The 18576-nt window shown below is 45.7% G+C and overlaps 1 protein-coding gene across 1 annotated transcript in view; it reads right to left on the bottom strand.

Annotated features, from left to right (window-relative positions):
* LOC124616629 (vegetative cell wall protein gp1-like) overlaps window positions 1-18576 on the bottom strand; it is a 60240-nt gene that overhangs the window by 15236 nt on the left and 26428 nt on the right. The window contains exon 2 of the mRNA XM_047144954.1: window positions 3535-4082. Coding sequence (XP_047000910.1) covers window positions 3535-4082 — 548 coding nt within the window. The remainder of the gene's footprint in view (window positions 1-3534; window positions 4083-18576) is intronic.

Below are 18576 nucleotides of genomic sequence, written 5' to 3'. Positions count from 1 at the left end.
AGTAAACGCTCACAGACGGCAGGTGGGAGCACTAGCAGTGGCGGGTATATAAAGAGTATCGAGAGAGGGCAGGATTGTGAGGGGGCGGCTGGGACACCGAAAACAGTGCAGTTGTTGTAATGCGGAGCAGAGCGATACTTAATGTTTAACAGTTTCTATAAAATAAGAGCACACAAGGAAACACTTCTTAAAGCGATAAAAAAACACCTTGTAGTGTAACCTAATGTACCTTATTTTAAAATCACTTAAAACAATATATTTTGCATTTTTTACAATTTTTCAAATGAAGTCTTGCATATTTCTCGTTCGACCCCACCCACGGGGCAGAATGGGATAAGGGTATTTTTTGTTAACTTATTGCATAAACGTTGAATTTGAATTACGAATATCCTATTAAAGTATGACAAAATGTTGTATAACAGGCAATTCGGACTAAGGAATGTGTAACTGGAACAATTAAAAAGTCATTCTTCAAAATAAGAAAATATGTTAATGTCATTCCGAAAAATGTACACTGCTTAATAACCACCAAACCACTAACTACTAGCCCTTTCGACAATAGTCACAAATCAGTATTTCCTCTTCATCTTCACTGTCTATGCCAGAACATGAATTGTGTGCCCACTCTGGCATGCGAGCCAGCCCTCATTAGAAACGAAGTCCCTACAGTAGAGGCACTCAGCATCCTCTCTCTCTGATTGTCTCTTCTCCATCACCTTCTTCCTTTTATTTTTCGTAAGGTCTTTGATGTCCTCTGTTTTGTTTTTTTGGGTGTAGTGTTTGATATTTTTGCCTTAAGTGGCACTGCACCTGACGTCTCTGTCCTGACATTGTTTACATTTGTGCACCCTCCTCCTTTCTGTAGGCCTACTTTCGTGCGATAGCATTCTGCAGTTCCTTCTTATAAGGAGAATCTGTTAATACGACGGTTTTTCCGTTTAGTCTTGTCTTCCGCCGAGTATTTTGACAGATTAGTATGATTAGAATGGCAGCCTCGGGCGATATCTGGAAAGCTGAGTTGTTCGGCGAACATAGGTGGTTGGGAGAGTCTGGCATCCATGAACATCCAGGCTGGGTTTGCTTTCTACTTGCATCAAAATATGACGGTGCAGAACGGGACACTATCCCATTCTGCCCCGTCCCGTTCCGCCCCAAGAGCACTTTTGAGGTTAACAATTTTTATGGAGTGTAATAACTGACGTATTTAAACGCATTAAATAACTAAAGTATATCAAATGCACTTTAAGGGAATGTGTCATTTTAGGGTATACAATTAACAATTAACAGCTTACCTGGCGTTGAAATTCACCAAACGTTAGAACAACGCAAACGCTAACGTGACGGACAACAATTCACTTTGATCTCGCACTTCAAACTAAATCAGAATGGCTGCCCTTCCATTCGGAGAAATAGTTACATGCCCATACAACAGGTTGCAACACTGACCAGTCTATAAAACAGCAATTTCCCATTGTGTCGAGCTATCCTGTTCTGCCCTGTGTTCCCCTAGCTATCGGGGCAAGGGTGGAAGCATTTCCGAAACGGCTAAGTTTTTAAACTGTCTGCATGCCGCCGTGATTGTAGTACCCTGTGCATGGCAAAAGGTCGCTATCCAAAACTGGCGTCTTGGTGCACCATCGGCCTTAGATGACAGGAATGAACAGTGGCTGCGAGGAAGTGTACGGACGAATAGACGTGCAACTGTTGAGAAACTGACCACCCAAATGAACTAAGGAGCTCCCAACAGCCGAGAATTCTCCCGGGTTGTATGGCCGTGGTCCATAGAACTCTTCTAACTATATAGAAGACTTCGTTCCATGGACCACGGCTATACAACCCAGAAGAATTCTCGGCAGCTGAAACATCATGTCTTCTGAACGATCGTTCAGCGGCAGGCGCCTGGTTGATACACCAGGCTGACCACTGTTCATCAGGGACGGAGGATAGAATTTTCACGCCTATACCTCAACTGTACGCCCACTGAGTGGCGGCAGGCGGCCTTTTCACGTTTCGTGCTCCAATGGACAGAAGTCCGTTGGCGTGTACCGCCCTGCAACAATCGCCAGACCAGAGGAGAGAGCGTTATGGTCTAGGGAATCTTTTGATGGTATTCCACAAGTGATTTCGTCATTCTGGGAGGCACAATGGGTCAACACAAGTATGCATCTATCTTTGGGGACCATGTAAACCCGTGCATGCAGTTTGTTTTTCGTCGGCAAGATGGCATCTAGCACTAAGACATGTCACACAGCTCGTGTTTGGTTCGAAGAGCAGCAGGATGAGTTTATGGTACGGCCCTGGCCACCAAACACCCCGGCTTTAAACCTAATCGAGAATTTGTGGGAACACTTCGATCCGGCTGTTCGCACCACTGGTCGTTGTTGTTTGTTGTTGTGGTCTTCAGTCCTGAGACTGGCTTGATGCAGCTCTCCATGCTACTCTATCCTGTGCAAGCTTCTTCATCTCCCAGTACCAATGCAACCTACATCCTTCTGAATCTGCTTAGTGTATTCATCTCTTGGCCTCCCTCTATGATTTTTACCCTCCACGCTGCCCTCCAATACTAAATTGGTGATCCCTCGACGTCTCATAACGTGTCCTACCAACCGATCCCTTCTTCTAGTCAAGTTGTACCATAAACTCCTCCTCTCCCCAATTCTACTCAGTACCTCCTCATTAGTTATGTGATCTACACACCTATCTTCATCATTCTTCTGTAGCACCACATTTCGAAAACCTCTATTCTCTTGAAACTTCCTGCCAGATTAAAACTGTGTGCCCGACCGAGACTCGAACTCGGTTTTGTGGCGGCGTTCGTAGCGACAAGCAATTCGCTGTAGAAACGGCTTACGAAGTCACCGCCACACTTTTAATAGCGGGCCGATCGGTCCGCTGGAACAGTGAACAGAAAGATGAAAACCCAAACACTCTGATTAAATAAAAGTCGGTACTTATCTTTATTAACGAAGATACAGAAACACAGTAGTGAACTCCGTGTCTACAGAGATCTGTCTAGTTCGAGTCGGAGCGGCTAGGTCAGCGTCGGCTGACGACAAACAACAACTCTGCTGCGATGAACACACAACTGACTAGCAAGTACACGATTCGGTGGCGAGTATACAACTGAGCGGCGAATACAGAACCGTCCTAGCGCTCGCGACTCCAGCGCTTAAGAAACCAGAAGCCAGCGGTGGCGCGCGCAGACTTGCGGCGATTTCCTGTCTCACTGGCGCTGCTTATGCGGACGGCGTCCGGACTTTGATGCTGCCAACCTTTTGGCAGCGGGCTCGGGTGGCATTACTGGCTAGGATATAACACTCCTCCCCTTCCCCAAATCGCCGCACCGTCGTTGAATAATGACGTGGCGAGCGTCGACGGCGGGGGAGGGGTCTGGCCGCAGGCGTAGCAGAAGAGACCGGGGCGGAGACTGTTGTCGGTGGCAGTCCTCGGTCCGCACCCCAGCATTGGCTGCGCGGGGCCTCGGGAAACACCGACTGAAAACCGAGGTCAGGGTGCACGCCTGTGACCACGGGCGCAGCTTCTGGTACTGGATTCGACGGGGCGTCGGGACCCACGAAGAGAGGCAGCGTCTCCTGACGCTGCGTCGACGGCTGCTGAGTGGGCGCCGGACAAGGCGCTGCGGTTTCAGACTCCTTGGGGGTGCCCAAGGAAAGCGGCTGCAGGACAGGCTGCACAGCCACCGCTTGGGAAGGCGGCCCGGCTGAGGGGTCGACGTCCATGAGCTCCGAAGGCGGTGGCGACTGAAGAGGGACCGCAGGCGCCGGAGCGACCACCTGGGGCGCTCCCGGATGAAGCTGCGCGGGAGGCATCAACGGGACGGGCTGTCGGCGTGGTAGCGGCGACGGCTGCTGCTGCTGCCCTGGGGGCGGCAGCGAAGTCGGAAGGCGCGGCTGGAACCCGCCGCGGACCAAATCTGTGGACAAAGAACGAGCGGCAGAGCGATGCGCAACTGGTTCTGATGCCTCCTGTGCACCCCAGTAGCACCTTGAACAGTATAAAAACCGCGACCCTGGACACTTATCACGGTACCACGTTCCCAACGACGGCGACCGTGATAAACTCTGAAAAAAACGGCGTCGTTGCGCTGAAAACGCGTGCGATGCTCAGAAGCGGCGGGTCGATCCGGGGGGTGCAACAACCGTAGTAGGGTGCGATGACGACGGCCGTGGAGAAGCTCCGCAGGCGAAGGGCCGTCGCGTGGCGTGGTCCGGTACGACGACAGGAACGTGATGAGGGCCTGCTGACGAGAGTGCGTAGCACGAAGGCGGTCCATATGATCCTTGAATGTACGTACAAAACGTTCCGCTGCACCATTCGATTGAGGGTGGAACGGCGGAGTAAGAACATGGCGAATGCCATTGGCAGAACAAAAACTTTCAAATTCAGCAGAGGTAAATTGTGGACCATTGTCAGACACTAAAACTTCTGGAAGACCCTCAATATAGAAAATTGAAGTCAACGCCTGTATAGTTTGTGCAGACGTTGTAGACTGCATGGGCACAACAAACGGAAAATTGCTAAATGCATCTATCACGATGAGCCAACGAGAATTCCAATATGGACCCGCGAAATCAATATGTACCCGCTGCCAGGGACCGGCAGGGCGTGCCCACTCAAAATAGCGTTGAGGCGGAGCAGATTGGTGTTCGGCACACGTCGAACAATCTGTAGACATCTGCGTAATCTGCTTATCAATGCCGATCCATGTACAATGACGGCGGGCAAGCTGCTTGGTGTGGACCACTCCCCAATGACCTTGATGCAACAAGTCGAGGACCTTGGATTGGAGCACTTGGGGAACCACTACACGAAGCTGGTCATTCTCGGTGCGTAACAGCAAAACTCCGTGCGAAACAGACAACAGATGACGTTGCGGATAATAGCGACGAACCACAGGATCCGATATGTCCTTTGCCTTGGACGGCCAACCACGTTGAACAAAACGTAATAGTAAACTCAGATGAGGATCCGTAGCTGTCTCATGTGCCACCTGACGATAATCAATCGGAAAATCCCGGAGGGATTGATGCTCATGGGCGTCAATCTGATGGCAAGAGTCGTCAGAGGAATCGAAGACATCATCCGCAGCAATCGGCAATCTAGAAAGCGCGTCAGCGTTTGCATGCTGAGCTGTAGGGCGATACAGTATCTCATACTGGTATTGTGATAACAAAAGAGCCCAACGTTGTAGTCTCTGAGCTGTCCGCTGAGGAACTGGTTTAGACGGATGAAACAGTGACGTCAGGGGCTTGTGATTTGTTACTAAATAGAATGGTCTACCATAGAGGTAGTGATGGAATTTTGTGACACCGAACACAATAGCCAACGCTTCCTTGTCCAATTGGCTATAATTACACTGAGCTTTGTTTAGCAATTTAGATGCGAACGCAATAGGACGTTCGGTGTTACCGACTCGGTGAGACAACACAGCACCGAGGCCGAAAGAAGAGGCATCACAAGCTAACACCAGAGGCTTGTTAGGGTCGTAATGGACCAGACAACGATCATTCAATAAAGCCTCTTTAAGCTGCTGAAAGGCTGATTGGCAATCAGCTGACCACACAAACGGAACACTCTTACAGCGGAGACGATGCAACGGTGCAGCAATCTGTGATGCATTGGGTATAAACCTAATATAATATGTCAATTTGCCAAGAACTGCTTGCAATTCCTGCAGATTGCGAGGGGCGGGCAAATCACGAATAGCTGCTAAATGTGACTGGGAGGGATGAATGCCTTGAGCATTAATAACATGTCCCAGATACTCCATCTCCGTAAGGAAAAATGAACATTTATCGATGTTGCAACGTAGGCCTGCCTGAGACAACACTTTAAACAAACACTCCAAATTACGGAAATTTTCAGCAGGCGTCCGACCGGACACAACAATATCGTCTAAATAGTTGCAACACGATGGCACATTAGCCAGAAGTTGTGACAAAAAACGCTGAAAAACAGCTGGAGCTGACGCACAACCAAAAGGCAAACGCAGAAAACGGAACAACCCCAACGACGTGTTTATGACAAAATACTGTTGTGATTGCTCGTCGAGGGGCAATTGCAAATATGCTTCACGGAGATCAATTTTGGAAAAGAAACGAGCTTCCCCTAACTTATCCATCAGCTCGTCCGGTCTAGGCAAAGGAAAAGAATCAATGACAGTCTGAGGATTAACTGTCGACTTAAAATCAGCACACAAACGTAACTTGCCAGACGGTTTCTTTATAATAACTAAGGGAGAAGCCCACTGGCTCGCTGAAACGGGTTGAATAACACCGTTGTTTTGCCAACGACGAAGTTCATCTGCTACAGGTGCCCGGAGGGCGTGAGGCACTGGACGAGCACGAAAAAATCGAGGCAGAGCATTATCTTTTAACGTAATATGAGCGGCAAAGTTCGCAGCACAACCTAGTTCGTCTTTAAATATGTCACTGTATCGTTTACACAAATCGGTTATGCTGTCTTGAGAAACAACAACAGAATTAATTTGCAACACATTGTCTTGGATAGACAGGCCAAACAAGTCAAAACAGTCTAATCCGAAAATGTTTACACTGTCTGTAGCGCGGAGCACTGTGAATGAAACTGTTTTTGTATTGCCACGGAATGTGGCCGGCACGCTACATACACCTAACACAGGAATTTGTTCTCCACTATAAGTAGCCAAAGAATGTTTTGCCGCTGAAAGTTTAGGGCGGCCGATAGCCGCATACGTAGCACTATTTATGAGAGTCACAGACGCACCAGTGTCTAATTGAAAATTGAAGGTCTTATCCTGGATGCGTAGCTTCACAAATAGTTTATTACACTGTCGCTGGATCGGTGCAGTGGAGGCGGAAGACGCAAAATCAGCGCGTTTAGCGCGTGTTCGCTGCTTACGACAACTCGTGGGTTGGGCGGGTGGAACAACAACTCCCGCTTCACTTGCAGTCTGTACATTACTTTTTACAGCGTTTGAATTACGCTTGGGTCGCATAGCAGAGGGCTGGGTGGGTGGCTTATTGCGAACAAGTTTATTACCCACACGAACCGTGGAAGAGTCTTTAAACGCGACCTTCTGGGCGGGCTGGCTTTGAAGAACATGAATATCCATGGGCTGGGCAGCACTAGAATTGTTCTTGCGTTTACGCAAACAAACAGTCTGGATGTGTCCTTTCCTTTGACAAAAGTGACAAACCGCGTTTCTTAACGGGCAACGTTCACGAGGATGAGCAAGAACACACTTAGGGCAAGACTTAACTCTATCATTTTGCACACGCGGCTGACGAATGTGTTTAACATGACGCGGCCGGCTAGTGTTTACAGTCCGACTCTGCCGGTGGGGCCGTGGGCGTGACATAACTTGCTTAGCACAGGCAATTTGAGAAATACATGGCTGATCTAACTCACACTCAGCATAGTCAAAAGTATCTTGGGCTTCAATGATGTTCATCACAGTCTCTAATGACGGGTCAGGCAACTTTAAGATAGCAGCACGAATACGAGAATCTGCAATGTTTTGAGTAATAGCGTCTCGTAACATGACATCACTGTAGGAAGCTCCACACACACAATTAAATCGGCACTGACGGATGAGGCCCCGTAAATCTGTTAACCACTGTTTATTAGATTGATGTGGCAGTTTCTTTAATCTGAAGAACTTGAACTTGGCTGCTGCCACATGAACTCGCGACTCGAAATACTCAGCAAGCTTGTTAACAACAACGTCATAGTCTAAAGCTTCTGGCTTGGATTCCGGGAACAACTTACAAAGTAGTCGATAGACTTCCACGCCTGCAGTGGAAATTAAATAAAGCTGCCGCTCAGTACCCGTGATTTTGTAGACTGTCATGTGCGCCTGCAACTGCGCGAAATATTCTCGCCATTCTTCTCTTGATGCATCAAAAGCACGGAAAGGTGGTGCTGCCTGTGCTTGTTCCTTTTGTGTTGGAGGATTAGCCGCTTGTTTGGAGATTGCTTCCACCAGACTTTGTATTTGCTGACTCTGTAACAAGATCAACTGTTGTAATTCGGCGGTTAAAGGCGCTGCAGTCTGGAACCGCAAGGCCGCTACGGTCGCAGGTTCGAATCCTGCCTCGGGCATGGATGTTTGTGATGTCCTTAGGTTAGTTAGGTTTAACTAGTTCTAAGTTCTAGAGGACTAATGACCTCAGCAGTTGAGTCCCATAGTGCTCCGAGCCATTTTTTGTAATTCGGCAGACATAGTGAACACAAATTAAACCAGCCCCCAAAATTTTATCGCTATAATTAGTATAACCAGAAACAAGTTGAACCAGCCCTGCACACGAGTTCGGAAGCCCTCGTCGCCAGTTTTGTGGCGGCGTTCGTAGCGACAAGCAATTCGCTGTAGAAACGGCTTACGAAGTCACCGCCACACTTTTAATAGCGGGCCGACCGGTCCGCTGGAACAGTGAACAGAAAGATGAAAACCCAAACACTCTGATTAAATAAAAGTCGGTACTTATCTTTATTAACGAAGATACAGAAACACAGTAGTGAACTCCGTGTCTACAGAGATCTGTCTAGTTCGAGTCGGAGCGGCTAGGTCAGCGTCGGCTGACGACAAACAACAACTCTGCTGCGATGAACACACAACTGACTAGCAAGTACACAATTCGGTGGCGAGTATACAACTGAGCGGCGAATACAGAACTGTCCTAGCGCTCGCGACTCCAGCGCTTAAGAAACCAGAAGCCAGCGGTGGCGCGCGCAGACTTGCGGCGACTTCCTGTCTCACTGGCGCTGCTTATGCGGACGGCGTCCGGACTTTGATGCTGCCAACCTTTTGGCAGCGGGCTCGGGTGGCATTACTGGCTAGGATATAACACTCGGGACCTTTGCCTTTCGCGGGCAAGTGCTCTACCATCTGAGCTACCGAAGCACAACTCACGCCCGGTACTCACAGCTTTACTCCTGCCAGTATCTCCTACCTTCCAAACTGTAAAGGTAGGAGATGAGATACTGGCAGGAGTAAAGCTGTGAGTACCGGGCGTGGGTCGTCCTTCGGTAGCTCAGATGGTAGAGCACTTGCGCGCGAAAGACAAAGGTCCCGAGTTCGAGTCTCGGTCGGGCACACAGTTTTAATATGCCAGGAAGTTTCATATCAGCGCACACTCCGCTGCAGAGTGAAAATCTCATTCTCTATTCTCTTCTTGTCTAAACTTTTTATCGTCCTCGTTTCCCTTCCATGCGTGGCTACAGGAGAAAGAAAACCGGCGTTATACGGATAGGAGCGTGGAATGTCAGATACCTTAATTGGGCAGGTAGGTTAGAAAATTTAAAAAGGGAAATGGATAGGTTAAAGTTAGATATAGTGGGAATTAGTGAAGTTCGCTGCCAGGAGGAACAAGACTTTTGGTCAGGTGAATACAGGGTTATAAATACAAAATCAAATAGGGGTAATGCAGGAGTAGGTTTAATAATGAATAAAAAGATAGAAGTACGGCTAAGCTACTACAAACAGCATAGTGAACGCATTATTGTGGCCAAGATAGACACGAAACCCACGCCTACTACAGTAGTACAAGTTCATATGCCAACTAGCTCTGCAGATGACGAAGAAATTGATGAAATGTATGATGAGATAAAAGAAATTATTCAGGCAGTGAATGGAGACGAAAATTTAATAGTCATGGGTGAATGGAATTCGAGAGTGGGAAAAGGGAGAGAAGGAAACATACTAGGTGAATATGGATTGGGGTTAAGAAATGAAAGAGGAAGCCGCCTGGTAGAATTTTGCGCAGAGCATAACTTAATCACAGCTTACACTTGGTTCAAGATTCATGAAAGAAGGGTGTATACATGGATGAACCCTGGATATACTAGAAGATATCAGATAGATTATATAATGGTAAGAGAGAGATTTAGGAACCAGGTTTTAAATTGTAAGACATTTCCAGGGGCAGATGTGGCCTCTGACCACAGTCTATTGGTTATGAACTGTAGATTAAAACTGAAGAAACTGCAAGAAGATGGGAATTTAAGGAGATGGGACCTGGATAAACTGAAACAACCAGAGGTTGTACAGAGTTTCAGGGAGAGTATAAGGGAACAATTGACAGGAGTGGGGGAAAGAAATACAGTAGAATGGGTAGCTTTGAGAGATGAAATACTGAAAGCACCAGAGGATCAAGTAGGTAAAATACGAGAGCTAGTAGAAACCCTTGGATAACAGAAGAAATATTGAATTTAATTGCTGAAAAGAGAAAATATAAAAATGCAGTAAATGAAGCAGGCAAAAAGTAATACAAACGTCTCAAAAATGAGATCGACAGGAAGAGCAAAATGGCTAAGCCGGGTTGGCTAGAGGACAAATGTAAGGATGTAGAGGCTTATCTCACTAGGGCTAAGATAGATACTGCCTACAGGAAAATTACAGAGACATTTGGAGGAAGGAGAACCACTTGCATGAATATCAAGAGCTCAGATGGAAACCCAGTTCTAAGCAAAGAAGGGAATGCAGAAAGGTGGAAGGAGTATATAGAGGGTCTATACAAGGGCGATGTACTTGAGGACAATATTATGGAAATGGAAGAGGATGTAGATGGAGATGAAATGGGAGATACGATACTGCGTGAAGAGTTTGACAGAGCACTGAAAGACCTGAGTCGAAACAAGGCCCCCTGAATAGACAACATTCCATTAGAACTACTGACAGCCTTGGGAGAGCCAGTCCTTACAAAACTCTGCCATCTGGTGAGCAAGATGTATGAGACAGGCGGAATACCCTCAGTCTTCAAGGAGAATATAATAATTCCAGTCCCAAAGAAAGTCACAGCTGCAAAATAACAAACGCGAATTCTATACAGACGAATGGAAAAACTGATAGAAGCCGACCTCGGGGAAGATCAGCTTGGATTCCGTGGAAATGTTGGAACACGTGAGGCAATACTGACCCTACGACTTATCTTAGAAGAAAGATTAAGGAAAGGTAAACCTACGTTTCTAGCATTTGTAGACTTAGAGAACCCTTTTGACAATGTTGAATGGGATACTCTCTTTCAAATTCTGAAGGTGGCAGGGGTAAAATACAGGGAGCGAAGGCTATTTGCAATTTGTACAGAAAGCAGATGGCAGTTATAAAAGTCGAGGGATATGAAAGGGAAGCAGTGGTTGGGAAGGGAGTGAGACAGGGCTGTAGCCTATCCCCGATGCTATTCAATCTGTATATTGAGCAAGCAGTAAAGGAAACAAAAGAACGGAGTAAGTATTAAAATCCATGGACAAGAAATAAAAAACTTTGAGGTTCGCCGATGACATTGTAATTCTGTCAGAGACAGCAAAGGACTTGTAAGAGCAGTTGAACGGAATGGACAGGGTGTAATATAAACATCAACGAAAGCAAAATGAGGATAATGGAATGTAGTGGAATTAAGTCGGGTGATGCTGAGGGAATTAGATTAGGAGATGAGACACTTGAAGTAGTAAAGGAGTTTTGCTACTTGGAGAGCAAAATAACTGAAGATGGTCGAAGTAGAGCGGATATAAAATGTAGACTGGCAATGGCAAGGAAAGCGTTTCTGGAGAAGAAAAATTTGTTAACATCGAGTATAGATTTAAATGTCAGGAAGTCGTTTCTGAAAGTATTTGCATGGAGTTCATCATCAACCGAGAAACGAAGCGCAGCTAGCCACGGCATAGAATCGGCATGGCTTCACATCCCTGTTGTTACCTTCCAGAACCTCACTGAATCTCGCACGTCTCGCTGCGGTCGGTGCTAAGAAAGTTGGTTACTCACGCTTTTGACAGGGGGTCACATTAATGTAACTGGACCGTTAACATAAGAACAATAATAAATTCGTGTGGCTCAGTGGCCTGGTATATGTCTTTCTATTGGACGCTACATTGGCGACTCGTATGTCCCTAACGTACCCCAGTTATCGAACCAGGGAAAGGGACCCACTGCTTAACGTGAAATCGAAATCGAAATCGTTGAGACGTGAAGGCTCGGTTAAACAGCAGAATGAAAAATCCGTCACCGGACGGAGATTCTACACCGCGACCTCTGGATTTCCAGATACAATGCCTCTACCCTTTTCTGAGAGAATGGGTCTTCACAGAAGGCTTATTGCATTGAACTGGAAGCTTAAATTTCTTACACTGCCAAGGGACCGTAGACTTTTTTATATGACAAAAAAATGCGAAATGTTGCTTCTTGCCAAATTTTATGGTTCAAGGTCAGTAGGTCAACAGGAAGTACTTTATAGCTTTTGGATGAGTGACTTTGAGAGTATCAAAGTATATGATATAAATGGCAGTATCTTTCGATTCCATTGACTTTGAAGCTTAAATATTTTGCACCGTAAAGGAAGTGTACATTTCTAACTGAAACAAATTTCAGCTTGCTATCTCTACCCGTTTCTGAGAAAAAGGGTTCTTAACAGTCGGACAGACAGACACGCAGACACACGGACGAACAAGAAAAGCGATGCTAAATGCTCTCCGTTTTTATTTGTTCAGGTGCAGAATTCCGAAAAGGTTAATACTTTAACCTTTTTAAAACGTTAATGTGTAATTTAGCTGTAAATGAGAACCTGCTGTCGAAATGTGTCATGTGACGCGGTCTCAACACAGATTGTATATGACTGAGCCAGAATTTAGCATTTTACTGATATTTTACAAAAACGACCCCAGCTCCTTGTAAAACGGGAAATTATAAGTATCTGTTGTAAACAATCACATTCTGTAACTCACGGTACGCATGTCGCTGTGCAGTCCTGCACAGACAAGCGAACAACGTGTGCGTCCTCTGAGGCGCTACTCGCGCTGCATTGATTTGTGAATTTCGTATTCGCATGGACCCTGTGGGATTCAAACCAGGAGAACAATGTTTTGCACTCTCGATACGCCATGATCTCGACGCAGTGCAATTCCTACAGGCGCTGCTAGGCGCTTCAGCTTCTTACAAGAGACGTAACATAGTCTTCTCAAATACAAACAACATTCATATGCGATTTCTGAATGAAAAACCCGCTGCGTAATCTTTCCTTATACGCGTAACCTATATTGCCTCACTCTTATCTACTTCGTGGAGTTGCGCCTATCCAAAATGGTTATAAACTTCGTGAAGGTGCAGCCACGTTTATTTTATAATTAATGCTTATTAACGTGTCTCGGTTCATTTCCAGTTCTCGTAAGCGTGTAGTGTGTTTTGCCTAAATAACTACAAGGGCACAAGAAGAAAGCACAAAACACTATGCTGAGCCAATACACCTACGCTAAACAGGACGTGGATAATCACGTAGGATTATAATGGCAAACACAGCTTATGATCACAAAGCTTATACTTTTCGAAAAAGCACCGGTCCGTGACCGGAACAACCCAATACAATATCTATCACCTTATCAGCTGCAAAATGAAAAAGAAGTAAAAGTTCAAAAACATTTGCTCGCCTTGAACACAAACTCTCATAACTATCCAAAACGTGTTAGTGCTGCCACAAGGCGTTTATAGCACGAAACGAAATGGACACGGTAGTGTTATGAGCACAACATGTCTCATGAAAAATCATTTAAAGTTCCAACTCGATGTAACAATTCAAAAGCAAAGTCCAAATAAATTTTGTCTGTGTGGCTAACATAGCATTCAATGGAAAAAGAAACTTACTGACGAGTAGAAATGTTAGTTTAGACGTAAGAAAGAGAGTCATGAAAACCTATGTGTGGAGTACAGCCCTTTACGGATGTGAAACTTGGACTAGTGGAAAAGAAGAAAAGAGAAGATTAGAGGCATTCGAAATGTGGTGCTACCGGAGAATGGAAAAAATCAGCTGGCGAGACAAGGCTACAAACGAAGATGTCCTCAGAAGAGTGAAAGAAAACAGATCTCTTTGGCGAAATATACAGAAAAGAAGAATAACCTTCATAGGTCACATTTTACGGCATAACAATTTCATTAAGAGAATATTAGAAGGAATCATTGAAGGAAGAACTCGCCGAGGACGACCTAGATTAAGCTACATTCAACAAGTAATAAATGACATCGGGTGCCAGACCTATGCAGATATGAAGAAGAAAGTTGACAAAAGAACGGAATGGCGTGCTGCTGCCAACCAACCTGTGGGTTGATAACCGAAGAAGAAGAAGGCTAACACTTCAAAGTTTTCCTGTGTGTCTACAAAGTGCATCTCTACAGAAATCGTAGATGTGATGTACAGACAACTAAATGATTACAATTTCAGAAAAAAAGTTGGATGATTTATTCAACGGAAAGAGCACCACAAATTCATCGATTCAATAACGCATTGAACCACCTCTGGCCCTTATGCAAGCTGTTATTCGGCTTGGTACTGACTGGTAGAACTGCTGGATGTCCTCCTGAGGGATGACGTGCCAATTCTGTCCAACTGGTGCGCTAAATCGTCAAAACCTCGGGCTGATTGGAGGGCGCTGCCCATAATGCTTCAAACGTTCTAAATTGGGGAGAGATCTGGCAACCTTGCAGGCCAAGGTAGGGTCCGGCAACTGCCCTGGAATCTCACTGACTGGAGTAAAATCGTCTCCAGCTATGAGTCCCGCTTAGAACTGAGCCTCGATGACCTGCGAAGATGGGTGTGGAGGGACCCCAGACGTCGGTGGGATACCAACCCCACCGCCGTTCGCCACGCGGCCCGACGCCGGGAGTAATGGTTTGGAGCGCCATTGTGCCTCTTTCCAAAGCTTTACAGCACAGCGACTCATTAACGACATTCTACGCCCCGATGTGTTGTCCTTCATGGCAAACCATTCTGCTCTTACATTTCAACTAGGTATTATCCACCAGCACACGGCGAGAGGCTGTACTGCTTGTCATCATGCTTGCCAAACCCATCCATGGCCAGCAAGATCTCTTCCCAATTGAGAACGTTATAACGTTTGCAACTTACAGGGGTATAATGTCTAGGACACTTCAAGACTTCATTACTGCTATCTGACTTATTGGCTCTGTTGAACGCAGCGAAAATACCCGCAGTGTCGTTTACATCGAATTAATGTGATAATTTATTTTATTAATAAAACTCTTATTCTATCAGTAGTTTGCTACCTACGGAAATGATAATGCTTTGATTATTGTCTGTTATTAAATCTTACATTTATTCATTAAAAACAGGAAGAGAAATATTCCTAACCTAAAACATTACAATCAAATTAATACCCTAAACTGACTATCCTATCACTGGCACAATGCAGGCTCTATACCTAATCGTCCCTATCCTGAACTTACGTAGGTTAATACTGGCCACGCAAGTGGTTCTACTGAAGTTCCACGTAGACGGACACAGAATCAAAGAGCTCAAGCAATTTCAATTACAATACCCTACTTTGCCGGATGTTTGCTCTAATATCACCACAGTTCAGCACGTAGATTACGGCAGTCGTCCCAGGCATCAGCGTGATGTCGCCTTTCCCCTGTGAGAGCTCTTGCGGAGCAGACCCTCAGCGTTCTCCTAGCACCACCGCCGACACCAGAGTCACCATCTTGTTGCCGCCAAACTTCGTCGTTCTTCTCACATGCATCCATACGTGTTTTTTGGCCAATCAGTACTCAGAATTTTTTCGCGCGGTTCTTGTTGCCGCCAAACCTTGCCGTTCGTATCTCATGTATTCCTACGCTTTTCGGCCAATCAGGACTCTAAAATTTCGCGCGGATCTCCGACCTTTCATGGGCGCGCCGTCTTTGCGTCCCGTTAGCCACAACAGCGGGAAACAGTCTCTCTCTGTCTCGCACGTACGCCCTCTCTCTCTTCTTCCACCTGTGAGGTCTCCGGCTCCCCCAGTACCGCCTGTGGCCATAAGTGCCACTCAACCGACAAAGCAGCCGCCGTGTGAAGCACCGGCCAGCTACCGGCCACCTCGCTTGTTCGACGTCACAAACAACTGTTTGCTGTGTCCGTCCAAACCACCTTCCCAATGATAATATGCGCGGTTCTAAAATCTTACGTACCAGTATTAACGATATGTTGATACTAGTATCGTTCTGTCAAATGGCTATCTCCGTCCGCATGGTATTTGTCACATACTATTTTCTGAATAAATATAATTTAAGATGTTAAAATCTGCCACCTAACACGTTTGAACGTTTTGAGTTGCTCAGTTTGTAAAGATCTTTCTCTTGAATAAATCATTCAGTTTTTCTGAACTTATAACGATGAACATGTGAGCTGTATTAAGATCCATAGTGCTGGTAAATAGCATACTGACTCGTGACGTCATGGCAAGGTTTTGAAATGAAGAACAAGGCATTATTTGATGAGGTAAAAGGTTTACTTTTATTTTTGTAGATTTGTGCTCTTGGTCCGCTTCAACCTCGACACAGTCGAGTTTTCGATAATTATTCTTTTGATTGATCTTCTGAGTTAATTTACTGTATCATGAAAGTTATTAGAATTTTCCTATTAGAGTCTTTAATTGTCTTTCATAAGTTCCTTCCTAACTGAAATATCAGTACTTAAAGACTGAGTTATGAGTTTCATTGGCATTCTGTGTCAAGATTATGATCCCAATTTCCCCGGACCAACTGTAGTTAGTTTCTAGCAGTATTTTTTTAGTTGCGGACTTTTGCCGTGTTGCTGTTTCTGCTAGTACTTCATTTTGCAGGTGAGATTCATAATATGTGATTGTTCCGTTTCCTTTTCGCAATGTAGGTTCTGTCAGTTCCTTTATTTTACCAGGGTCACACGTCAGTACAGAAATTTTCGTGTGTATAAGGTTACGTTCTTACATAGGTCGACATTATAGTTTTTTTATACAATTACGTTTTCTTCAAACAATTCGCAGTGACAAAGTCTACTGAGCGTGAAATTATTGGTTTGCTTATTTATTTGGTTATGAATGAGATCGGTTTTCACACACACAGGACACTTTTCAGTTTCTTGTAAGCCATGTGGCTTTGAACTCAGTAGCACATTTTGTTTGTCAGTTCACGTTCCCAGGTTTGTATTTACGATAACACACAAACAATTAAAGGGTACTCGCTTACATAGTTTCGCCTGGATGGGAGGGGAGATCTATACATCCTAAACCCGGACATACGACTCACAGCAGTCTAGCAGATGAGTCAGTAACTTGTTACTTCTGCCGTCTTCTGCAGGTGACGCAATACAAAGTGCGAGCAGCGCACTCCCCAAAAAAAGGAAGGTGAAGAGATATGAGTCACACAGCCGCATCTCATGTGTTAAACATGGAGAGCTATTGTGTCATTTCGTTCACCAACCGAGCACGCTGTCCGTTCCTCCTTTTTTCCCCCAGGTCGACAGAACAGACAGGCGTTAGCTTGCTGTGAATTTATCAGCCTCCCTCTGCTCGCGCAAGGCGACCGCCATTTGGCAGTCTTTTTCTCTCCTTTTCTCCTTTTGTTCATCTTTGCACTGACGTCGTGATAGCCTTGCATGTACCCACCCCACGTATTACGTTCTCAGTAGGCGATGAGTGACGAGTCTGGCACGTTGCTACTTGGAGAGTGACTCAGCGAGAACGCAGTTCGTGTCGTCTGTTACGGGCCACGTACTTCTCGTGCCTTCTTTCATTCAGCCGACTGCGCCTCTGGTGTCGCAACACAAAGTCCACTATATAAGGAGTAACAGGTTAATTTTTCAGTGGAGCTGACATTTTCCGAGTAATTTCCTCTACAAATTTCTCTCTGTCGCCACACTCGGAATCCGTTCATCACACTATTTATCTCCCCGAAGGTATTATGAGGCATCAGCTGATGCAATGATGTTCCTGCTTTCTCTCTTTGGAGCTTCCTTGGCCACATGCCTTGCTGCCATGGGCAGGAACCACGCAGCGTGTAAAGTGTATGAGGCATGTTACAAGATGTGTCGCTCCACAGACGTATTTGAAAACCCCTTTCGGCGAGCACATATTAACCCCCCCCCCCCCCCCCCTCCCCCACTGCAGCACTATTAAATCAGTCCAAATAAGAGTCATGACTTTGATGAGACGTCGGTAAAACTGTCACTGCTCCCAAACCAACAATAAATGGCCAGAAGTAATCCAACTACCTTCGAAGGATTCACTGCGTTGTAGCGTCCCCTTATGAGTTAGAGGGTCGGCAAAACAGACAAGCAAGGTGGGCTGACGACCTCCCTTCAAGAGCTCAGATCAAAACATAGCCAGTGGATGTAAACACCAACAGACTTTCCGCATAAATACGGCACTACCTCGTAAAAAGCCTTGTAACAAATATCCACCAGTTGGAACTAATGTGACTAAGTGCAGCACTCTGCAGAATTGGTGTTATGAACACGCCAGCAAAGTCAGACCAGCAGTGTGTACCTATATACGGTTAGGACAGCTGTGGCCAATACCTACGCCGGCTCTAACCCAATAGACACTTGCCTTAGCCTTCAGTAGAAAGATGTATCTTGTTGGGCGTAATGCCACATTGTAATTGTGTAACATAGTGTTTTGGTTATTATTTCTTTTCACTGTCTTGTACTCTTATCTGGCTTTTGCCACCACAAGAATTGTTGTGCTTCTTGTTTTTCTTGCGTTTGGAAATTAGTGCACGCCAAGAAGGCGTCTGAGCTAAATAAAGTGTGTTCAGACTTGAGCGTTAGTTCTTTCCTGCCGATC

The sequence above is a fragment of the Schistocerca americana genome, chromosome 5 (genome assembly GCF_021461395.2).
Source record: "Schistocerca americana isolate TAMUIC-IGC-003095 chromosome 5, iqSchAmer2.1, whole genome shotgun sequence".
Lineage (NCBI taxonomy): Eukaryota > Metazoa > Arthropoda > Insecta > Orthoptera > Acrididae > Schistocerca > Schistocerca americana.
Note: the sequence above shows the minus strand (reverse complement) of the source record. Positions and strands in the feature narration are given on the sequence as shown.